This window comes from Fulvia fulva, chromosome 2 (genome assembly GCF_020509005.1).
Source record: "Fulvia fulva chromosome 2, complete sequence".
Classification (NCBI taxonomy): domain Eukaryota; kingdom Fungi; phylum Ascomycota; class Dothideomycetes; order Mycosphaerellales; family Mycosphaerellaceae; genus Fulvia; species Fulvia fulva.
Genome location: NC_063013.1, coordinates 3,556,467 through 3,579,081, shown reverse-complemented (window position 1 = coordinate 3,579,081; position 22,615 = coordinate 3,556,467). Strand labels below are relative to the sequence as shown.

The 22,615-nt window shown below is 53.5% G+C and overlaps 12 protein-coding genes across 12 annotated transcripts; 7 read left to right on the top strand and 5 right to left on the bottom strand.

The window, feature by feature from the left end:
* Nucleotides 1-951: 951 nt before the first annotated feature.
* CLAFUR5_03107 (Aspartic protease SNP2) lies at nucleotides 952-2,199 on the top strand (the record flags this gene model as incomplete). The annotated part of the gene is made up of 2 exons (XM_047902255.1): nucleotides 952-1,280; nucleotides 1,335-2,199. 2 exons carry the CDS (start codon nucleotides 952-954, stop codon nucleotides 2,197-2,199), a joined length of 1,194 nt encoding a protein of 397 aa, XP_047758080.1.
* Nucleotides 2,200-2,675: 476 nt separating this feature from the next.
* On the bottom strand, nucleotides 2,676-3,296 carry CLAFUR5_03106 (uncharacterized protein; the record flags this gene model as incomplete). Its single annotated transcript, XM_047902254.1, has 2 exons — nucleotides 2,676-3,161; nucleotides 3,210-3,296. The coding sequence occupies 2 exons, from the start codon at nucleotides 3,294-3,296 to the stop codon at nucleotides 2,676-2,678; spliced, it is 573 nt and encodes a 190-aa protein (XP_047758864.1).
* Nucleotides 3,297-3,787: 491 nt separating this feature from the next.
* Nucleotides 3,788-5,224, top strand: CLAFUR5_03105 (putative phosphoglycerate mutase; the record flags this gene model as incomplete). The annotated part of the gene is made up of 4 exons (XM_047902253.1): nucleotides 3,788-3,943; nucleotides 4,010-4,663; nucleotides 4,773-4,881; nucleotides 4,935-5,224. 4 exons carry the CDS (start codon nucleotides 3,788-3,790, stop codon nucleotides 5,222-5,224), a joined length of 1,209 nt encoding a protein of 402 aa, XP_047758081.1.
* Nucleotides 5,225-5,554: 330 nt separating this feature from the next.
* On the bottom strand, nucleotides 5,555-6,923 carry CLAFUR5_03104 (Lactonohydrolase oryL; the record flags this gene model as incomplete). The annotated part of the gene is made up of 3 exons (XM_047902252.1): nucleotides 5,555-6,376; nucleotides 6,435-6,700; nucleotides 6,752-6,923. Coding segments are annotated over 3 exons (1,260 nt in total), but the record flags the coding sequence as incomplete, so codon positions are not given.
* A 200-nt stretch (nucleotides 6,924-7,123) lies between these two features.
* CLAFUR5_03103 (uncharacterized protein) lies at nucleotides 7,124-7,649 on the top strand (the record flags this gene model as incomplete). The annotated part of the gene is made up of 5 exons (XM_047902251.1): nucleotides 7,124-7,142; nucleotides 7,207-7,293; nucleotides 7,343-7,472; nucleotides 7,528-7,563; nucleotides 7,625-7,649. The coding sequence occupies 5 exons, from the start codon at nucleotides 7,124-7,126 to the stop codon at nucleotides 7,647-7,649; spliced, it is 297 nt and encodes a 98-aa protein (XP_047758082.1).
* Nucleotides 7,650-9,353: 1,704 nt separating this feature from the next.
* On the top strand, nucleotides 9,354-11,078 carry CLAFUR5_03102 (uncharacterized protein; the record flags this gene model as incomplete). Its single annotated transcript, XM_047902250.1, has 2 exons — nucleotides 9,354-9,499; nucleotides 9,554-11,078. 2 exons carry the CDS (start codon nucleotides 9,354-9,356, stop codon nucleotides 11,076-11,078), a joined length of 1,671 nt encoding a protein of 556 aa, XP_047758866.1.
* A 1,581-nt stretch (nucleotides 11,079-12,659) lies between these two features.
* On the top strand, nucleotides 12,660-14,264 carry CLAFUR5_03101 (uncharacterized protein; the record flags this gene model as incomplete). The annotated part of the gene is made up of 2 exons (XM_047902249.1): nucleotides 12,660-14,122; nucleotides 14,174-14,264. 2 exons carry the CDS (start codon nucleotides 12,660-12,662, stop codon nucleotides 14,262-14,264), a joined length of 1,554 nt encoding a protein of 517 aa, XP_047758868.1.
* Nucleotides 14,265-14,550: 286 nt separating this feature from the next.
* CLAFUR5_03100 (uncharacterized protein) lies at nucleotides 14,551-15,682 on the top strand (the record flags this gene model as incomplete). The annotated part of the gene is made up of 4 exons (XM_047902248.1): nucleotides 14,551-14,861; nucleotides 14,905-15,249; nucleotides 15,303-15,601; nucleotides 15,654-15,682. 4 exons carry the CDS (start codon nucleotides 14,551-14,553, stop codon nucleotides 15,680-15,682), a joined length of 984 nt encoding a protein of 327 aa, XP_047758867.1.
* Nucleotides 15,683-15,739: 57 nt separating this feature from the next.
* On the bottom strand, nucleotides 15,740-16,278 carry CLAFUR5_03099 (uncharacterized protein; the record flags this gene model as incomplete). Its single annotated transcript, XM_047902247.1, has 2 exons — nucleotides 15,740-15,999; nucleotides 16,050-16,278. The coding sequence occupies 2 exons, from the start codon at nucleotides 16,276-16,278 to the stop codon at nucleotides 15,740-15,742; spliced, it is 489 nt and encodes a 162-aa protein (XP_047757919.1).
* Nucleotides 16,279-16,521: 243 nt separating this feature from the next.
* Nucleotides 16,522-18,540, bottom strand: CLAFUR5_03098 (Patulin cluster transcription factor patL; the record flags this gene model as incomplete). Its single annotated transcript, XM_047902246.1, has 1 exon — nucleotides 16,522-18,540. The coding sequence occupies one exon, from the start codon at nucleotides 18,538-18,540 to the stop codon at nucleotides 16,522-16,524; it is 2,019 nt and encodes a 672-aa protein (XP_047757918.1).
* Nucleotides 18,541-19,117: 577 nt separating this feature from the next.
* CLAFUR5_03097 (Ferric/cupric reductase transmembrane component 7) lies at nucleotides 19,118-21,001 on the bottom strand (the record flags this gene model as incomplete). Its single annotated transcript, XM_047902245.1, has 1 exon — nucleotides 19,118-21,001. The coding sequence occupies one exon, from the start codon at nucleotides 20,999-21,001 to the stop codon at nucleotides 19,118-19,120; it is 1,884 nt and encodes a 627-aa protein (XP_047757917.1).
* Nucleotides 21,002-21,848: 847 nt separating this feature from the next.
* CLAFUR5_03096 (uncharacterized protein) lies at nucleotides 21,849-22,535 on the top strand (the record flags this gene model as incomplete). The annotated part of the gene is made up of 2 exons (XM_047902244.1): nucleotides 21,849-22,241; nucleotides 22,293-22,535. The coding sequence occupies 2 exons, from the start codon at nucleotides 21,849-21,851 to the stop codon at nucleotides 22,533-22,535; spliced, it is 636 nt and encodes a 211-aa protein (XP_047757916.1).
* Nucleotides 22,536-22,615: the final 80 nt, after the last annotated feature.

Below are 22,615 nucleotides of genomic sequence, written 5' to 3'. Positions count from 1 at the left end.
CGACCACACTCCCGGACGACTCTCATCTATTGCACACCTTGTGCCGGAATGCAACGCTCACTTCGCTTGAGAGCGACAGCCGATGCTCTTGCCCAGTGCCAGGACGGCCTCAGACTAATGCGTGCAACCATACACTGCCACCAATTGACACGAACTAAGCACATGACAAGGCTTATCATACACTGCTCAAGCTCCGGTAGTCAAAGACTTGAGCAGCCTGTTACTTGGCAACGTAGATCTTCCCAAGACCCGCAGAAGTCGGAAGGCTTCTATGGCGTGCCATCTCCCGCAAGCTACCCATTCTAATGGACCTCAGACGTCGGCCGAGGCGCCCCTGTAGGGCTGACACACTGCTGAAATCATTCCTATTCGTGCTTTGTCAATAACACCTGTCATGCCACTGATGGCATCAGGAACCAAGGCCCTTCAGCAAACAATGCACAACGTAGCGTTCATTTATCCCATACGAGTCGCACCAATCCGATGCACGACCTTGCCATGACCACAAGCCGGCTTTGAGGGTGGACTACTGCAACTATCACGCCGTGTCACTTAGCACCGTCGAGTGCCTGGTACAGTAAGTGCTCTGCTACTGCATGGCTGATTTGCGAGTTGCGCTTTGTGGTAAGCATCTCATGTAGGTACCCGTACTTTGGCAGTCATGCTAAGACGCCATGCCTTTCAAGCAATGTCGCCGCTCGGACAAGCATCTGGTCCTGGTGACTGGCTAGTGACCTTTGATTGCTGCCATGTCGTTCACTCACGAGCAGTACAGCCTCACATGCACTGGCGATCCAAGCCCAGGGCAAGGATACAAAAGACCCATGAGCCTGTCTCTAAGGCAGGTCTTTCACTCTCATCCTCTCCCCAGTCCAGCTCCAGGTACTCCCCAAGGCAGGCCCATTGACTCGTCGAACGAAGTCTATTATTCACTCTCACTCCACGCTCATCATGCATTTCACGCTCGCTTCGGCCGCCCTGGTGGCATCAGCCGGCCTGTCCCTTGCTGCACCTGCAGAGCTCGTTGGACGCAGCACTTTCCAGGTCGCCCAAGTACCGAAAGGTATGGTTCGCAAGAATGGCCCGATCCAGATGCACAAGACCTACGATAAGTACGCGCATGTCGGTGCGGTTGCTCCAGCTGCCGTTAAGGCTGCCGCTGCTGCTCAACAAGGCAGCGTAGCTGCCAACCCTGAGCAGTTCGATCAGTCCTACCTCTGCCCAGTCACCGTTGGTGCGAAGACTTTGAACCTCGACTTTGATACTGGCTCCGCCGATCTGTAAGTCAACTCTCCCTGTTCGATGCCCACAAACGATGCTAATGATTTAATCAGCTGGGTTTTCTCATCTCTAATGCCAAAGACCGAGCAAAGTGGCCACTCAATCTACACCCCAAGCTCGTCTGGCAAGAAGTTGAACGGCTACACCTGGAACAGTGACGGCTCTGGCGCCTCTGGATCTGTCTACGCCGCCAAGGTTGTTGTCGGCGGTGTCACCGCGACCTCCCAAGCCGTCGAGGCCGCCACCTCCGTCTCCGCACAATTCACCCGGGACTCGGACAACGATGGCCTTCTCGGTCTGGCCTTCAGCACAATCAACACTGTTCAGCCACGTCAGCAGACTACCTTCTTCGACACCGTCAAGAGCACCCTCTCCAAGAAGCTCTTCACCTGCGACCTGAAAGCAGGCGCGGCTGGGACCTACGACTTCGGATACATTGACAGCTCAAAGTACACCGGGAGCATTTCATACGTGCCCGTCAGCACCAGCAACGGCTTCTGGGAGTTCACCGCAGGCGGCTACTCCGTTGGTTCCAGCAACAGGACTTCCGGCAGCAGCATTGGCAGCGCCATCGCTGACACTGGCACTACACTCCTCTACCTCCCAGACAGCGTCACCGACGCTTACTACAACAATGTCGACGGCGCCCAGTACGATGAGCAGCAAGGCGGTTACACCATGCCATGCGATACCCAGGCACCAAACTTCAACGTTGCTATCGGTGGCAAGACTTTTGCGGTCCCAGGCCAGTACATCAACTACGCTCCCATTGACCCGTCGGGTGAGACTTGCTTTGGTGGTATTCAGTCGAACAGCGGTATTGGCTTCACTATCTTTGGCGATATTTTCCTCAAGGCTGTCTTTGTCGTCTTTGACCGGACTCGGAGCAGCCCACGGCTGGGTTTTGCTGCGCAGTAAGCGTTTGGACAAATCGACAGGAGTTGAACATGTGGGATGAAGGAAGAAAGATGACTTACTGATGAGATGATCAGTGGGGAATTTCGTATGTGATGCATAGAATTTTGCACATCTCATGGCGATGACGGCTGTAGATGGCTGTACATACAATCACTATATGGACTGGTCCCTTGATGAGTCAAAGCTTCCTCTTTCGGGTGTTGCCTCTCTGATTGTCGTGACCCAATCTCCTGCCTGCCATTCGCAGACCAAGCGCTGATGGTATCGCTCTTAGCTATCACAGTGTCGAAGAGGGCAGATTACAGGTAACATCTCTGCAGATGTTCATGCCACCCGTAACGTGAGTCGTCGTTGCTGTCACATGCTAGCAAGCTCTCCACGTAACTGCCGAGCTCTGTCTGTCGTTCTGTGATGGTCAACATAGCCCTGCTATGTTGCTACAGTCCATAGTCAGATCGCACTTGTCGTTGCCAACCTCATTTCCAGTAGATCAGTACGGAGTTGTCTTGGGAAAGTTCCTGTAGGCGCTCACGACTTGATTTTCGGCCCTTCCTGATTTCGAAAGCTGAAATCACTGCACGTTCAAGGTCCCCGAATGTCATGCCTTCTGGATAAGAACGGCGAAAGAATATCGTCGTGCTATGGTTCGTGATCGGTATCACGCACTGCGTCGCGGGAGGTTGCGCAACAAGCATCTGATCGTACAATGGCCTCACTTCCGCTGTCGATCTCTCCCAGAGGTCCACGATGTCGATGCGCGCTGCGATGGTATTGTCTCGATAGCCGCTTCTTTGCTGAATGAACCACGCTGGCGCCAGAGGGTTGAGTGTCCGGGTGGCGCCATCATCCTGTTCGAGAAACAACTTGTGCCGTATGGTCTTTGAGCCTAGGACAGTATCTCTGAATGTGGTACACACTCGACGGCATCGGACTAGATCCGCTTCGGGCAGATGTAACAATATCTACTCGACATCAGCGCTGTCTGGGGAGTATGACGCGGTCGTTGCGACCTGCTCAACCAACTCTCCAAGAGCCAACGCGCGGCCAGCCGCAGCGGACGAGATTGTGGTCTCGTAGAACGGAAGAAAGGTGCCCATCTGCTGATGAGGACAAGATTGCGGCACACGGACCACGATGGTGAAGAAATTCAATCTGTCGCGGCATGGATGATGGAGGGTCTCTCGTCAGCGGTCACTGGTCAGGAACAGGATCGTGCCGACGAGGGAAGCGAGATGCTCGTGGCCACACCGCCACGGGCAGGCCAAGCTTCTCCACCTCCTCCATACATGTACCTGGCACGTGCTCTCGTGATCGGGAAGCATTGGTTGTCATGGTATCCTTCGTCCACTCTTCTACGCGTCCAGCGCTCGCTACCATCGGACTTGAAGCCTCATGCAGCTGCGGGAAGCAAGCACCTGGCGTAGCGTGGTTCGTGGAGCAATTCGCATGCTCGCAGACGGCATGACGCCTGTTCTGCAGCTCACATCAGTGCATCTACATGCAAACCAGACGGAGGTGCTACAAGAGTAGCGAGCAGTAGGTCTTCTCGCCTTCTGTCCTCTCCAGCACACATCTCCGTACACCGACCATGATTGCAACCATTGCATTGGCTGCCATCGCAGTCACAGGCGCGACTGCTGCCAGCCTGAAGACCTCGGACTCTGCGGGATACATTAACTACACCACCATCACAGGCTCCTTCTTGCAGGACGAGCCAACGACCAACGCCTCCACTTTCAACTACGTACGCAACTCCGCATCGCGACTGCTACCTCTCTCGAGAGGTGCATCCTGTTCTGACAACTAGCAGACCCTGAGCAACTTCGGCTTGATCGATCGATCCTACCCAGCGACTGAAGGTCTTACGGCAAACCTGACTCAATGGCAAAAGTTCGAGCGACAAGTAGACGCCCTGAATGCTGCTGCACCCCTCAACACCGTCTACAAGGTCCTCTTCATGGGAAGACATGGCCAAGGATATCACAATGCTGCTGAGAGCTACTACCGTACCCCAGCATGGAACTGCTACTGGGCACAATTGAAGGGGAACGCTACACCCCACTGGGAGGACGCTCAGCTGACCTCCGATGGCATATTGCAGGCTCAAATCGCTCACAACTTCTGGAAGCATGAGATCGAGGTTCAGAAGATTCCCTACCCTCAGAGCTACTACACCTCGCCCCTCTCGAGATGTCTGGCGACCGCCAACTTGACATTTGCTGGTCTGGATCTCCCAGTGTACTACTCGTTCGTTCCAACGGTGGAGGAACTGCTGAGAGAAGGCATCTCCATCCATACTTGTGATCACCGCAGCAACAGGACGTACATCGAGGCGACGTACCCAGACTTTGAGATCGAGCAGGGTCTGAATGAGTACGACGAGCTATGGAATGGCGTCACCGCCGAACCTGACAGTGCGCATGAGAAGAGGATGTTGACCCTCTTGGACGGCGTTTTCACTAACGTAAGCATTGCCATGTGCAGATCTCACGATGCGATATTTGAGATGTTCTCTGGGCGTCCGTGGCATCTGCCCTGCTGCGAAAGCCCACGCTAACATACTTTGTCCTCAGGATGATCACACCTGGATCTCTCTCACATCTCACAGCGGCACTATTGGAACCATCCTTGACGTTATTGGTCACCAAAGCTTTAGTCTCGCAACAGGTTCCGTCATTCCTGGCAAGTACCCGCTGCGCAACACGTTGACAATCCCACATGCTAACGATCAGCAGTGCTTGTCGAAGCCAAGTTTCTACCGGCAAGTGATACGCCTACCACGTCAGTTGGTTCCTTCACTACTAGTACCTGGTGCCATAACGCCCCTCCCATCACGAGCGTAGGGTCGGAGGCCCAAGGATGTGTGTGCTCATCGACCATCGCACCCCTACCGAGCCTTGACACTCAGGCCCCATTTGTGCCTGGCCAGACTGCTCCGATCAACGAGTACACGACAACCACGACCGTCAGCGCCTCGCCGTCGCAGACGGGATGTTCTTCCTATGCTTGGGTCCAACCGTACTAGCTCAAGTCGAGCCTCCGGTGGCCTGGATGCTAGCGGCTGAGCAAGGTACAAAGACGTCGGCTCACTCACAGCAAACGACAGCTCATCACTAGCTCAGCACAATGCAAATCTTGAGCCCACCAATCGTTATCTTCACATATTTAGCAAGCCGGCTTGCCGACTCGTACTGGAAGTGCCGGCAGATCATCCGACTCTAAGCTTGCGCTGGCAATCGATTTGCAGCATCGAGACGTCGCGTAGATACCGACAGATGTCGCGCATCAGATCCTCGTGACCAGAACGTGACGATCATTAAGATCATATCGGCCTGCCTAGAAGTCCAAGAACCAGTCAAAGTTCCTGCCTCTGCGAGCCTATTCCTAAAACTCCAGCAACCGACTCGATGATCGCATGTATGAATGGCGGTTTACCAGCGACCCACGGCTTCACAGCACTCTCACTCATCGTGACCTTATAGATATGCTTCTTCCCAGTCAACAACCGGACCCCGCTTCCCCGTGCCGGCTCCAAGTTGAAGATAATATCATCAGGCGCATTAATTTTGCCCAGCAGATTGCCAATCTTTGGATCTACAATGTCGGCACCCCCATAGACGCCCACGATCAGAAGCCCACTCTCTGTCACGCGCAATCCATCCGGCCACCCGCCCTCAACCTGGTACACGAGTCGTGGTGCGTCTAGTAGACCACCTTCCCGAATGTCGAATGCGAACACTGCGCGCTGACTTGCTGGCTGCAGTGAGGAGGAGCTGCTGTCTGCTACGTAGTGAGTCTTCTTGTCGGCTGACAGGGCGAGGCCATTTGGCATCAGCACTGCCGAGTTGGATAATGCTGTTAGCGCTTTTGTGCGAGGGTCGAAGCGGTAGATTGCATTAGGGAGTTCTGGGCTTTGTACTTGTGGCCAGCCTTGGTCGTAGCCATAGGATGGATCCGTGAAATATAGGTTTGATCTTGAGTCGAAGATGAGATCGTTGGGACTGTTGAGGTCTCGTCCTCGGTAGTTGTTGACTAATGCTTCAGCTCTGCCGGAGGTTACGTTGACTTTGTAGATGCCTCGTGCGTGGCCTCCGTTTGTTGCGACGTAGACGTCTCCTCGATGGTATGTTCCACCATTAATGTTCCCCAGCTTCGGGTTGAGATCGATTCTGCGGAGCTGTGGAAGTCAGCAGCTGTTCTCTTCTTGATTACATGACAGGAACTTCCATTCTCACCTCGTGACTGTCGATGTTGATTGCGTACATGAACCCTGCTTCGGTCGTGTCTGGGTAGAGGAGCTCATTGCTCTCAGGTAGATACACATGAGCTTCGTGCACGCGTTGCTTATCTACCAGGAAGGACTGTATTCGCTCGATTTTCGCATTCATGCCAATGATATCGAAAAAGGAGCCATCAAAAGCAATGAAATCGGCAGTCTTGATCTTGTTCAAGGCTTCAGAGACACATTGCTCCGCTGGCACGATGTCGTAGAAGGCCGATGCTAAACTGAAGTTAGTACGCAATCGTTATCTTTCATGGCGTCAAAACATACCTATGTCGTGGTTCTTCCATTCTCCGGGTATAACAGCGAAGTTCTGGTTCACGAACACTGCATTGATGTTGGCATGTGTAGCAGGTACTGATCCTAGAATGGCATCGTGAGCTCCTAAACAAGTCGTGGTCGGCCGTACGATGACCGATTGAGTGAGACCGGTCGAAGTCTGGCTGGGAAGGTCATCCTTGTTGCAAAGGCGATCGTTAGAGTTGGAGTTTTGCAACGAGGTCGCGGGTGGGTCGCCCACTCAATTGCCGTCGAAGTGGGGTTCTTGGGAAGCTCTCTCTTGCTTGATATCCAAAACCTGTCTTGTGCTCTGCAACTGCTATTCAATTCAGACTTGCACATTGGCTTAGCCATCCACTCAATATGACAGTCTACCACATTGGTATGCCGCATCTGAGACTACTCCGAACAGTAAGAGCTGCCGCTGATAAGTCGTGCGAATACAGTGCTTTTCAAGCTCAAGCCCGGAACTCCACAAGAGAAGGTGGAAGAGTTGAAGGCTGCCGGAAGTGCCATGGTCGGCCAAGTCCCAGGTGAGTACAGCATTTGTGGCACAATAATCCTTTGAACTGACAGCTGTAGGTCTCCAGAGAATTGACTTTGGTCCTCCGGTTCTGGCTACGCGTGCCCATGGGTTTGACATCGGATTAGTGGCGATATTGGACAAGAAAGAGGATATAAAAGTCTATGCCGAACACCCTGCCCATCTCAAGTACGCCGACCTGCCGTGATGTACGCACCACTGCCTGATGCTAATCTGTCGCCAGGGTACATGCTCTTCGGGAGGCTGTCTGTGACGACACGTACGTATAGTTGTGAATGTTCCTCGACTGGGAATTCAAGCTGACGTTGATGTTTGTGCAGGCTGGCGTATGATCTGGAGTTCTGAGGTATCGAAGTATGTGAACACCGTTCTCAGTAGAACAGAGACAGCGTCGACGATGGGATCTTGAGCAAAGTACGATCGCTGAGAGGCTTTCATATTTGACCCGGCACCTGAAAGGCTCTTGCTTACGCGAACCGAATGATATTGTTCGTAAGAGCATTTTTGAGAGGTCCTGTTGGACCGGAGATCCAGTTCTCGACATGCAGCGTACGTTACAGCTTGGATCGATCAGATGTTGCCGACTGTGCTATTCTTACCATGATACTTCAGAAGTCTCGGTGTATGCATACTTCGGTCCCGAGACACGAAGTGGGTGTGAAGTCTGGCTGTTTGACTTCGTAGAAGTGAGCAGTGGTATGCATCGTTTCAGGCGCCCTATGCAGCAGGGTGCAGCATAAGTCTCCGATCGGCACGCGATGTTCGACATGGGTCGCCATGTCGCTACCGTAAAGATTGTGCGTACCGGCGCATAGAGAAAGATTATGCAGAGCTCCGAAGACCCAGAGACAAAGTGGAGGCCAGCCATCGTTGGAAGGGTGTTGTGTGGTGGTCTGTTATTCCTGTGGACCGTCCTTCGATGGTTTCGCTAGTGATAACTGTACAGCTCATCTTGACACGCTTTGGAGAAGAACAGAAGGGGGGGGGATGCAGAAGAGATCGCAGGCCCCCTCCTCACCCCTGTCTCTGCGGGTGCAGGGATTTTCGGCAGGCGGAGCCGAATCCACCGTGCATGCACTTCCATGTTCCCACCTTTTCGGAACCTCTTCCTTTCGATACGCACCATGTATTGACCACAGACCTGTGGCTACACGGCTCGAGACGTGTGCGACAGTCGTCACGCATCCCGATTCCCTCTGCGGATACGATGGCCACCCGGCGCACCAGGCCGCTCGTTGTCGCCAACAGTTTTATCACAAGAAAGCATCTACAGCTTGCTTAACTGCACCTACAACGTGGCGCGATAGAATCCAGCATGGGGCAGAAAGAGACCGAGATGCATGCTCGTGCTGACGGTGTTGATCACTGCATCTTCAGGGCGTTCGCCATCCATGATACGCTGTGTAAGCTTCGTGCCAAAGGCCAAACTTCGAGCTCCTCCTGCATCTGTTGCTGAGCATTAGCCCAAAGCGTCCTTGCGCTGCCAGTGGAGTCGCAATTTCCGGATAGTCACTGCGTCATGAAGAGCGATTCTCTAAGCCCGGAAGCCAATTCACGACTCTGGAACGACTTCGACACAGGCCTGACTGCATTTGATTCGTGCGCTGGGTTTGCCACGAAGTCGAGCCGACCTATCACCATCTGGTGGACCGCACGTGAATCCATGCATTCGACATGAGTTGACAGGTCATAGTGCCTCGTGGAAGCTCGCCTCTCATGCCGTGACTTTCAAAGGCCTTGCAGCTAGGACGCACCTAAGCAGCCTTCAGACCTTGTCGGGATGCCATGGTCCGGTCTACGTTTCGGCACGCACAGAGACTTACTCGTCGATATCGGCCTTGTATGTACAGTTGAGATCCGTCAGCCCTAGCGAAGTTCTGTAAGTGCTCTGCACTCGAGTAACTCCATTCCGTTCTAGCACATCCCTCCCTTGGCGAGACCGAAAGCTTGTCACCAAGTCGAGATATACCTCGGACAGACCTTCCTCGACGCAGCACGCGTTGTCGCGACCTAGTTTCGTCAGCCCTGTCGCATACAATCCTATCGATCATGGCTGACATCAAACACTCAATCGAGTCCGTAAATCAATCGGCGGCTCAACATCTTGATGTTGAAGTGATCCCTGGCACAGAGGTCATGAAAGATGTTGGTAATATGCATTTTGCCCATGTCGGTGGTGCAGGCAATGGCTCCGTGTGAGTCCCATCGATCAAGCCAGGACAACGTTTACAGACTGACCATGATCATAGTCTCGTACCCCATCCTTCAGACGATCCCCGGGACCCACTAAATTGGAGCACTTCGTGGAAGTTGATCACTGCTGTATCTCAGCTGCTATATGTCTGGGTCTTGGTCTGCTCTGCACTGAGCTTGGCACCTCTGTTCCCATTTCTCGGCCAGGAATTCCATCTCAACCAACAGCAACTCTCTCTGTTGACCGGCTTGAATGTGATTACCCTCGGATTCGCCAACATCCTGATCGTGCCGGTATCCAACATTTTCGGTCGCAGACCTACTGCCATCTTTTTCGGTTTCCTGGTCGTCTTGACGAATGTCTGGCAGGCACTCGCTTCGAGCCACAAGAGCTTGTTGGCTGCTCGTGCTTGTAACGGGATAGTCGCAGCTACGAGCGAGACAATCATGGTCCAAACGATAGCCGATATGTTCTTTCTGCACGAACGCGCAACCTGGATGGCGGCATACTTTACGTTCTACTTCTCAGGAGCATTTCTCGGTCCAATCATGGCAGGAAGCATCGGAAGTCACCACGGCTGGCGAAGCTTCTTCTGGCTGTCTACCGCAATGGCCGGCTTTGTTACAATCCTCCTGATCTTTTGCTACCCAGAGACGAAGTTCCACCGCGCCGCTGCCGGTGGGATCGGCCACGATCGCGACGGCAAGAATACGAGCGCGGTTCAGGAGAAGAGTGTGATCGATACCGAGGCCAACAGTCAGTCCGGGGTTATTGACGGTCAGTACGTTCGCAAGGGTCGTCCTGGCAAGAGTCAGTTTGCACCTGCGACGAAGCCCGACAGCCGCTGGATGAGCTTCGTCATCCGTGACATTCTGACGCCAGTCAAGGTGTTCTTGAACCCCATCGTCTTCTGGAGCGCCCTGATGCTTGCTGGTCCAGCTGATCTGCTCCTCATCTTCAATCTCACCGAGTCCGGAGTGTTCGGATCGCCAGCGTATGGCTGGAACCCTCAGACTGTCGGCTACTCCAACTTCGCGTTCTTCGTTGGCGGGATCTTTGGTGTGCTCACAGCCGGACCGCTTTCAGACTGGTGGGCACGTCGCATGACTATCAGGAACAATGGTATTCGTGAAGCCGAATTCCGTCTGCCAGCTTTGTTTCCGTACTGCTGCTTCTTCCTGGTCTCTCATGTGGTTGGAGCAGTCGGATACCAAAATCTCTGGCCTTGGGAGGCAATTATCGTTTGCGGGTTTGGTTTCTCTGGTCTAGCAGTCACCTCAATCCCGGCTATCGCTATTGCGTATGCCATCGATTGCTACAAGCCTATCTCGGGTGAGATCATGGTTGTGGGCACCGTACTCAAGAACGTCCTCGGATTCTGTCTCAGCTACTGGGTGTTTGACATCGCTACCGAGCGGGGCGTGATGCCAGGCCAAAACGGATGGATCTCGGTCTACATGATCCAGTTCGCGGTCTCGTTTCTGCCGGTGGTGCTCACAGTGCCTCTCTACTACTATGGCAAGAGCCTGCGACGGTGGACGAGCAACTCTGAGATACATCGCATGGAGACAATGATCTAGCGGGAGTGATTACAGGGAGATGGAACCACTTCACAATCTGCAGCGACTTGGTAGTACAGCTCAAAATTTATTGATGAACGCCATATCTTTACAAGCTTTTACAAAATTTGATCAATTGATTTCAGCAAGGCAGTGCTAGAGTCATATCGAGCTCACTTTCTTGTCACAAGCGACGAAAGACGCAAAAGTATCCGCCAAATGGATTGAGCTCGAAGGGCAAAAGAAATGCAAAAAAGGTGAACTGTGGCATTGCCTGCACTGAGAACTGAGCGCATGTCAGTCATGCGCAGTGCGTGCGGTCTGTTTGAGCAGAGACGTACTCGAACTCAGATCTTAGGATGGCCTTCATAGGGTGGCTTGAGCTATGCTCAATCAAGACATATGAGACCTATGTTCTAACCGTTAAACTATGCGGGCATTGAAGCTATGCTCCAATAGTGCGGTGAGAAGCGTGGGATTACCTGCGGTATATGTAGCTCTTGCCAATTCTGCAAGCGCAGTTGAGCCGACGTGAGTGCTCCGCTCGACTTGGCATTTCAGCCTCAGGTTCTTCTCCCTCCAGAGTCGAGGGCTTCATTACCACAGTACGTTTTACACACCGCGCATGGTGGCCAAGATGCTGTCTCTACAGGGTCTACACCCTCGATGCTAGACTCCGCGTGCTCCACATCGTCCGGGGTGTGGAGCGCCAAGATGAAGTCACTGGCCACATGGCGCAGGTAAAGAATCTAAAGATGCACGCATGACAAGAAGAAATTGCGACGTTGGAGTGCGACAACGGATGCAACCTACCCGTGCTACCGTACTACCCCGCCACTGGCCGCCCATGTCAGGAACACCCGCTCCTTTGCATGCACAGATGCTCTGCAGCTGCGTCACTCTGCTGTACGCTCCCGTCCATTGCCATGGCCATGCTCTGTTGCAGCGTTGTTCGCACACGGTGGCACCACCATTCACGCAAAAGGTTCAAGGGCGAGCACAGTCTAGGCCTCGAGTGCAACCTGGACCGGTTATAGGCTTACAGTATGGCATGATGGTTGTGGCTCCAGTGGGAAGGATATCCTGTCCAGACACAGACTACGCGCCTGCACCATCATCCTTCTTCTGGGAATGACTCCACACACTTCTCAGACCTCCCCCAGTGCCGATCTGGATATTAGCCGACAGCTCTTAAAATGTGCTGTTGGCGGTTGTGAACCTCCAAAGGTAAGCGTAGCGGAGTGGAGCTCTCTACCAACCCTTTTAGACTGCAAAGTAGCGTGCGATCCACGCTACCGCTACCCGACGCACAGTGCTTATGATACGACGACATAGGCGTTAGCGACAAGTATATGTTTGCGAGTTCGCCGAAAGGCACAGTGCGGTAGGTCACGTGACCCGAAAACTTGAAAGTTGACCAATCAGAGCGGGCGCCAAGGCTAGTTGAGGGCTGGTATAGAGCTTCACTCCCTCGCTGACGCCTCACCTACGTACTCGCAAGCTCGTACTCCGGTGTGGCTAGCGCTCGGTCGCTACGCTTAATAAGTCTGCCCTGGATCCCAATTGAAGTAGTACCTCAAGCGCTCGAGCCTTTGGTACATCATGGCCTTGAAGTACGTGGTGCCTTTGGCCTCGACAGCAGTCGCTCAGATCGTCAATGGAGTCAACCTGACATGTCCCGACTATTCCGTGTACTCCACAGAACAGCATGGCCCATTCTCGGGCGGTAGATTCAACCTCTCCTACCAGCGACCAGTACCACGATGTCGCACATTCAACTCCTCGGTGGTCGAACAGAAAATCGAGGAAATATCGCTGAAGATCTCAGACCCGGACTTGAGCAGACTCTTTCTGAACTCCTACCCCAACACCTTGGACACTGCTGTGAAGTGGAAGGGCTATGCCAATGGATCGCAAGATGAAGAGCTGACATTCTTGATCACTGGCGACATCAACGCCATGTGGCTGCGCGACTCGGCCAACCAAATGCAGTCCTACCTACCACTTTTGGAACCATCTTCGGAGCAGAACTCATTGGCATCATTGTATCGTGGTGTCATCAACTTGCAAGCTCGCTACTTGCTCATCGACCCATATTGCAACTCCTTCCAACCACCGACAGAATCTGGAATAGCACCATCCGAAAACCCTTCAGCGAGCGACGATATGGTGACGCCAAGGTATGACAACGCTTCAGTCTTTGAATGCAAGTACGAGCTCGACTCGCTCGCAGCCTTCCTCGAGATCTCGCACGACTACTACAACGCTACCCAAGACATCGACTTCTTCAGGCGCTACAGTTGGGTGAAGGGAGTGGAAGCAGTATTGAAAGTTGCAGAAGAGATGATGCTACCCACATACGAGCCGGATGGAAGAGTTGCGAACATCACATACACATTCACGAGAATGACGGACAGGTCGACGGAGACGCAGGCCAACGATGGTTTGGGCAACCCTCTTAACAATGGCACTGGCTTGGTACGATCCTTCTTCAGGCCAAGCGACGATGCTACCATCTACCAAGGCTTCATCCCAGCCAACATGATGTTCTCGAGGTTCCTTGGATCTACTGCCGACATCATGGCTCAAATCGATGGGCAGGACGCGCTCGTGACCAAAATGCGAGACATGGCATCGTGCTTGAGGGAAGCCATCACCAAGTGGGGGATCGTACACCTTCCTGGCCACGGTCAGGTATACGCTTTCGAAGTCGATGGCTACTTCTCGCAGAACATCATGGATGATGCGAACATACCGTCCTTGCTGTCGGCGCCTTTTATTGGCTATCTGGATGTGAACGACGAAGTGTATCAGAACACTAGGAAGCTGCTACTTACTCCCGCCAACCCCTACTTCTTCACTGGACCAGTCATCAGCTCAATTGGCGGCCCACACCAAGGACCAGGAATGGCGTGGCCTATGGCATCGATCGTTCGTATAGCCACGACCAGTGACGATCAAGAGATCACCCAACAGCTACAGGAGATTGTCAGCAGTACTGATGGCTTAGGTTTGATCCACGAGTCCATCAACAGTTTCAATGTTAGCGATTGGACCCGTCAATGGTGAGTAGAGAGACTATGCTCCTTATCGATGGCTTGCTGACATGGCTACAGGTTCTCTTGGGCGAATGGACTTTTCGGGCAGATTATTCTTGATCTTGACGACCGAAAGCCAGATATTCTCAAACAGAGCTTTCAAGGCTAGTCCTATACATAGTCATATCGTATGCTATGTCAAGATAACACATTGTGCTTCAGCACATCTCCAGCAGCACCCCAAAACTTTTCCCTCCCTCGAAGTGTTTAAAACCGCAATCTCCGTTCTGCTACTCTCACGCCCGCTTTGCCGCCAGGAACTCCTGCGAGGTGTAGGGCAGCTCCAAAGCTTCGATACAGCTCGTCCAATAGCTGTACTTCACGTACTCCAGACCTTGCCTCAGCCATCATCGTCTACGTCGGAGACCAGACCGGCTGACGTCAGGTCTTAATTGATGGCAATGTCGCGTGCCATGATCATTGTGAGAAAAGTCAGACAAGTACATGTAGCGCTGCGACTGCTCTTGGGATTACAATCCTTCCAGATGCAAACCAGACCTCAATCACTCGGCACAACCTCAACCATGGCTCCACAGGTCTTCTTCATCACTGGTACGAGTACGGCGTTTGGCAACGAGCTGGTCAAGAAGTGCTTGAAGGAAGGTGATAAGGTTGTGGCCACTGCACAGAACTCGTCCAAGCTACATTTCGACGGCACGACGAAGGATAACTACCTCGCTGTTGATCTTGATGTAACAGATCAACGGTAAATTGTCCGCCAGTCGCCACCAACTGGCAATCTCTAACAGCGCCCGTAGCTCTGTGGACAAGGCATTCGATGCCGCTACCAAACAATTCGGCCGTATCGATGTTGTCTGTAACAACGCAGGCTATGGCCTTGCCGGAGAATTCGAATCTGTCACCGAGGAGCAATCGCGAAAGCAGATGGAAGTCAACTTCTTCGGTCTGTTGAAGGTCACCCGACGGGCAATGAAGATCATGCGAGAGACGAACAAGCCAGCGGGCGGAAAGATTCAACAAGTCACATCGATTGGTGGACAACGTGGCGTGCCGTTTTTCTCCATCTACTGCGCTTCGAAGTGGGCAGTCGAGGGGTTGACTGAGGCGATTAACAAGGAGTTGAAGCCCGAGTGGTATGTGGCAGACCTCACTGCCAGAGAGAATACAAGTGACCTGTGGGGTACAGGAACATCAACTTTACTTGCATCGAGCCTGGCGGTTTCCGTACCGACTGGGCAGGCCGTAGCATGGAGTTTGAAGATGCCAAGGAGCCGGCGTACGACCATCTGAACGCAAGGGAGACCATGAGTAAGCGAAATGGTACACAGGTGGGAGACCCGATCCAGGGTGCTCGAGCAATGTGGGACATTGCGAAGATGGAGGATCCGCCCCTGCGAATCTGCATAGGCAGCGATGCGTATCAAGGAGTGCAGGATAAGATCAAGACGTACTCGGAGCTGTACCCCAAGTATGAGAAGTTGAGCAGTAAGTCTGGTCATCTTACAGTGTAGCGCAATGAATGGCTGACATCTTATAGAAAGCACCGACTACCCAAAGGGTCGATAGACAACCTAGGAGGAAACGGACCGAGAGCAAGATACTCCATTGAAGATACAAATACCATCAAGTCGTCGTCAAAGCACTCTCAAGAGTCCTCAAATCATAATAATTCCGCAACTCCCTGAACTGCATTCCCTGGGTCCCCTTTTCAGCATCCGCCTGACCCAACGTGTACACAAACGCCTGTGGCGACTCAACCATGCGCTCCTCTCCTTCGACCTGCAGCTTCGTGATGAATTCTGCGTGGATTCGATATAAGCTCTCTCCCTCAGTGACGACGATCATCGACAGCATCTCTCGCTCAACAGCAGGGAATCGAGCATCTGACAGCCAAGTAAGTGACATGTTCCATCGAGTCTGTAGTTCTGCTTACACAACTTCCGGAAGAACTGCCAGCACTTAGCTCCGCCTTCGATGTATGTGCCGTCCACCATACGCATGCGGCAGTCTGCCGAGTAGTAGCTCTCCCACGGAGTGGTAGCCCATGCTTCTTCGGTCTTTGGGAAATTCTGCCCGTACTCGGCGTAAAAGCGTAGGGCAGGATGGCTATTGGCCGATTCGGGGCGTATGGGTAGCGGGACTACGAATGCTTGGGAAGACATTTCACTTCCAAGATTGTGGTTGAGCTGGGTTCTGAATTGCAGTGGAAACGCTTTCTTCCAGATTTTATTTGCCGTAAGATCTTTGAGGCCGAGGCAAAGGATGGCTTGACATCCCGCTGACTCGTCGATTAATAAACAATGCCAAGTGTCAGCCTCACATGGCATGGTAGCTTGCTAGGGCGTGTTGCCTGTACCTCGTTATTCCCTGAAGTATGTAGACCGACCGTTGTAAGTCAGATCACATCACACAGCGATCCGCTGGAAAGCTTCATGCAGCACCTCCATCCGCGTCTTGTGGGTCTCCACATTCTCGCCATACCGTTGCATGATCTCGAGCATACGTCTGATGTCCTCTTTAGCCTTACCATAGATCGGGTCAATATGTCGTTCCGGCATGGGCGAATGAGCCAAGAGATTCGCAACCAGTAGACTCTCCTCGAAAGCACGATGCTGAAACGCCCACCATACGCCTGCTTCGGTCTCAAACAACCCCCAGAGCTTGAAGAAAGCACAAAGAGCTTCGTGTGCGGCTTCTAGAGCAGCTTTTGGATTGGCCTCCACGCTGGCTTCGGGGTTGTCCGATGCGTGCAGGAGCATGAGACAGTGGAAGTAGTTACTAGTGAGGAAGAGATTCTGTCGTATCTGGCGTGGATGTGGCGTGACTTGCTGTTGCAAAATCCCATAGTCAAGGATCGTGAGTGGTGCCGGGAACGACTTGTACAGCCGCTTGAATGCTGCGACTAGTGAGTCCTTGTGTCTTGGACTATTCGCGATCGGCAATGATAGTGATAATGGAGATGATAGGTTCTCCTGGACCAGATTGCCGAGATGCCACATGCTTCGCATGTAGGCGATGTCGTTCTTTACGGTCGCTTGATCTACAAGGTGGTGTGGCTGCGGCGGTGCGAGAGGTTGCGACATTTGAGGCGCAATCACATTGATGCTCATCAGATTCTCTACTCGGTGGGCGCCGATACACACTTCGACACCATCGTTGCTGAGCTCATTCTCGTCAGCAAGGGCTTCCACAGGCACATCGCTGTGCGTGGCCGTTGGTGGCAGTTTCAGCAGTACCGTCAGAAATGTGTCTTGAAAGAAGACTGCCTGCCAAAGCTTCCGTCGTTGCTGCTTCTCCAGAACTGACGCATCGGGCACGATAATGTCCGGATCTCGATGTAGTCGTAGCGCATACGTCTGTCGTAGATGAATGCCCGCCCAGGCATACGCATCACTTGCATGGTTGTCGTTCATCAGGAAGTACGCCATAAGCAGCATAGCTTGTATTGCTCGCATCGACGTGCGATTCAAGTACGAGTAAACCCGCAATGCCTGGTTTGCTGCGGAGCAGTAGAATTCTGCTGTCTGCGATCGTTCTTCATAGGCCGGAAATTGCATGAACTGAGTCCCCAGCGCATACATGGCATAGTGCAGCGCGATCAGCGAGGCATCATCAGTCCTGCCTTTCTCATCCTGAGATAGTGCCCAGAACGATTCGTAGTCCGAGTAGAACGTCCTACGATGGATAAATGGGTATACAGGATCGACAGCCTCGAAATACTTTGCGACAAGAATGTCAGCCTGCTCTTTGCTAGGTAACACAGTGATGACCTCCGGTAGGCCGCCTTGACACGTCCAGTAGTTCGCAAAGGGATGCTGTGACCCGACGCCAAACACGTTGCTAGGCGAGCTCTGGGAGATGGGAACGCCCGAGACTTGAAGAGGTGATACTCGTTGGAAAGATGATAGTGAGGCACGGGGCGCTCGTCCACCGATACTAGGCCAGCCGTTGTCAGTGCCGACTGACGGAGAAGTCAAGCTTGCCGAGGGGGATGTGATGGAGGCTGTCTTGCGGACTTTGCTCGACGGCTTTGTGACATATCGGGCCTTGTTGGTTGGAGCTCCATGCTTCCGATCGGCTGACGCGATGAGATTCGCCACAGCAGTATATCCGCAGCTGGACTGTCTCTTGACACACGCGAGACAAGGTCGTCCTCGATCACACTTCGTTTTCCGTTCGACGCACTCGAGACATGAGAGTGTGGGCTTGTTCCGCTTCTGCTTGGGCTTGACTCTGTGTCCGCGGGCTTCCGGGCTGGCACTGGCACTGGCACTGGCACTGGCACTGGCACTGGCAGCTTGTGGAGGAGAGGCCAGGCGTGCCAGGGTCGTAGTTCTAGCATGTGCAGCGCCGTTGGTCGTGGAGTGTGTATCGGGTCCAGCATCAGCACTGGCCTCCTGCGGTGCGTCGTGCTGGCGCTGCATGGCTCATGCGGTAGAGTGACCCTGTGGAGCACATGTGTTCCTGGGAATTGCGCGGGAATTGTGAAGCGTCCGTGTTGGAAAGTCAGCTCAAGACATCGTCCGTGGCCGTGCTCGTCAGCCCCTCAGCCCCTCACGCGTCAAGGCACAACACAACCGAGGTGCAGAAGTGCAGAACAGACGCGCTCAGCGTATCTGATCACACGCCGACGTGCATCTCGTGAGCGCGTCAAGCTGTCAAGGGCAATGCCTCCGGAGGTATGTGATGAGGCAACCTGCAATACTTCGACAGACATGTACATGTCGCATGTGGATCTTTCAGATGCAGGCGCGTCAGTTAGTAAGCGCTTGTGTCATTGGACAGCACCAGAAACACGCTAGCCAATGTCAAGAACAACTCCGGGTCGGCTTGACAAGCCGAAGTCAAGAGCGCCTGCGCTGGCATATCGTCCTGCTAATGCTGCTCACGTAGTATGCTCTGGATACTGTTGTTTCATCACTTCGCGTATCTATATGCGTTCCCATGCGAGTACGCTCCGAACTCCCTCGCTAAATCCAGCAGAAATGGCTATGCAATGGATCACCAGCCATATGTCTCGGTGAACAGGAAGATACCTTGTGCGCCTGTCCCTTTGTGCACGGCACGCTCGTCAGATAGGGCTGCGATATAACTCCGACTTTCCGCTGTGATGGGAAGACCACCGCAGACCACTATTGCACTTTCTCCCAGTGCCTGCTCTATCGAAGGGCGGATCATCATGTCCAGCGTTGGCCTTCCAGAGTACCTTCTGCTCAGACTCGGCTGACTTCTTCTGTTGAGACGTTGATTGGACGCCTTCTCCCTGGAGATGGATTCAAAGCTGCCAAGGCTGGAGCCCTGTTCTGACGAAGAGTCAGCAGCGACGGACACTACATTGCTTGGCCCTTTGTCTGGGGTCGCGATTGTCGCGCTCGGTGAAGCGTGAACTCTGGTCGCGTGGACAGAGACTTGCAGATGTAGGTCCATATCTCGCGAAGCCTCTACCAGGGATGCAAGCTCTTCCCCGAACCATGTGAAGTGCTCGTCTGTGCGCACAATCCAGTGCAAGGTGACATTTCGCACGCATCCGCGCCTCCTGACCACGTCCTCGAGCAATGGCATAATGAACGATGCTCCGGTTGAGCACGCAATGAGCACCACAGTCTCGTAGTGGGAGAGATCTGGTGGTGTGCCCCATGGCCCACTGATGAATGTTCGACAGCTTCGATCGATATTCTGATCCTTCAGTGCTGCTTCATGTAAGCTCCTTGTAAAGCCCGAACGACCTTGTATCAGCATCGTCAGCTTATGGCGACCGTCACCAGCACCATTACGACATGCATTCGCGATCGTGAAAGGATGTGTTTCGAAAGGTCGATACAGTCCGGGGATTGTGATGTAGGCATGTTGTCCAGCTTTCCAATCAAAGTCTGCATCGTCAATCGTCAATCGTACAACGTCTCCCGGAAGTGGTTCGAGGCGAGTGGTGTAGCCTGGCATCCTTGACTTCATTCGTCCCAGGACATGAGTGTTGCGTAGCAGTCCGAATATCAGTCGCGCGCCCCAGTCGAAGCTCACGAACGCTACTGACATCCAAATGTTATATCGCGCATAAGACGGAACATGCACAAACAACACCCATAGCAGTACTGCAGCGGCCACGATGTGTTGTGCAACGAACAGCTCGTAGTTCGCATTGCGAAAGAAGCCGAAGCCTGTCAGAACCATCCAGGTGATGATACCCCAGGCGCCGAATCCATACTTGACCATCGGCATCATTCCCATCTGGGTGTCGATGATATTGTAGATGGACCATTCCCTGTAAAAGAACGACCAGTGCACTATTGCCGTGAGGAAGACCGTCCGCGACACCCATCGATGCAACCAGTTGAAGCGCTCGTAGGATATGCCGGTCAGGAGGCTTATGGGGTTGAATTTGCAGGACAGCAAGTAAATCAAAGGGATCTGTGTGACCGTCACCCAAGCAGCTCGAAAGCCTACGATCTCCCACTTGTAGGCGTATAGCGAGTCACTCGATTTGAGTATTGTGCCGCTCCAGAGGAAGGCCAGGATGATGATCCAGTAAAACGCTAGCAGGAGCCAGCGGCCGATAGGCAGTGGACTGAAATACTTGCTGATCCGGCCCGTGAAATACACGGGTTGTGGATAGAGCATTTCTCGTGTGGTCGCCGTGGCTGTGGCATATGCCTGTGAAAGCCATCCTTGCGGTCTAGCAGGTGTCGAATGGAGCGATGTCTTTTGTTGCATCAACCTTTGCCTGACTTGTAACGCTGAAGCGACTCTGACTGCGGTGAGAACTCCAACACATCCTGCCACGCCGTACCAAAATCCCCGTGCAATAGCTTCATCAGTCGGCGTGAACACACCACCACTCATGGTCATACTGCTCATATCATGGCCGCTATGGCCCGAGCCCATGTTCATGGTGGCGATGACCGGCGCACGAGGCCCAATGTGTATTCTCCCAACGGGAAAGCGTCGCTACAGCGTGTACCTGCTCCGCTGCTGTCGCTGGAGTTCTGCAAAACTCCGCACACACTCGACCTAGGACTCGGAGCGAAAGATCGAAGGCCAGAAAGGACCATGTGCGCCCTCGATTCGGCAGGTGGCGTGGTGTCCGGCAGTGTTCACCGGGCTCAGAAGGCTATGTGCTGGAAATTGGTCGTTGGACAACCTGATATCTCGCTCCGGTAAACGTTGTGTGTAGTGGTCTTGCTGAGGTATACTGCGCGAATGCACCCACCGTCCAACGATATCCGCAGCGGCGCAAATGGGGAATCGCTGTCACCAGCAGAGTCGAAGATGTGGTGCAGTAACTTGCTCAAGGCCCCAGAGGCTAAAACAACTTGCTCAGGACTCGGGCCAATCAGCTCGGCTTTAATTCAAGCCACAGCTGCAAGGTCTCATGGCAGGGTCCACCATGCATGATCTAGACATGTTTGGAGCCAGGAGGAGCAATGTCGCTGCTGCCCGCTGCACACGTCGATGCGGAAATTGGTGTCCTAGACGCTCGTGCCTCGTTGGCAGGCGAAGTTCGTGTTGTGCTTTCCGTGCGTGCCGCTCGTGTGACAGAGTGGACGTCTTCCACGTGACTTTATCTGCTCAATAGCCTTTTGTCCCTTGCCTTACATCTCGAACATCCTCGTGCGCGGTGCGCCTTCCTCTCTTCGTCGCGACTCGCAGCTGCCCACTTGACCTCACCCGACACGGCCTCACAACAACATTGAAGCACAACAGATCCTCAACAACAATTGTCCATCGAGTCGCCATCATGCTCCGATCACTCCTTCTCACTCTGGCTGCTGCTGGCTTGGGTGCTGCTCACTTCACCCTCAATTGGCCAGAAACTGCCGGATTCAGTGACGACGACGAACCGACGGCGCCTTGCGGAGGGGCAACGGTCGTTGTGAACGACACCGCACCCGAGATCAACGTGGATCGCTTCGCCGTCGCCATCTTCAGCTCTCATCCTGCTGGCAACTGGACCTTCCGTGCTACGCAGAGTACTGAGGAGCCCTACGACTTCACCGACATCGTGCCTGGTGTTAGCAGTACCGGCCCAGGAGACTTCTGTCTGACACACCTTCGTGCCCCTAGCGACTGGGCTGGCAGTTCTGGTATCTTGCAGGTCATTGACAACTCTGTCGATGGCACACTCTATCAGGTAATGGGATCTCGCTGACCTCGTCGGACATCATGTTGACTCTTGTCCTAGTGTGCGCCGGTGAGATTCGTTTCAGGCGCCAACGACACTGCTGGAGCCAGCTGCCGTAACAACACCGGCTTCAGCGCTACTTTCTCATCAGCAGAGACATCGAACTCGTCAGGAACTTCTGAGGAGACACCCTCCGGCACTGCTGCTCCATCAGCTTCATCTAGCGCCGCCGCCGCCGCTATGGCCACTGGGGTTGGAAGTGTACTCGGTCTGGGTCTCCTGGCAGCTGGTTTGGCATTGTAGACAAGGAGCTGCCTGATTCTGGCATGGCTCATGGTGGATGGGGATTCGTGGCTCTAGGCGGATCTCACATACATGTAGTT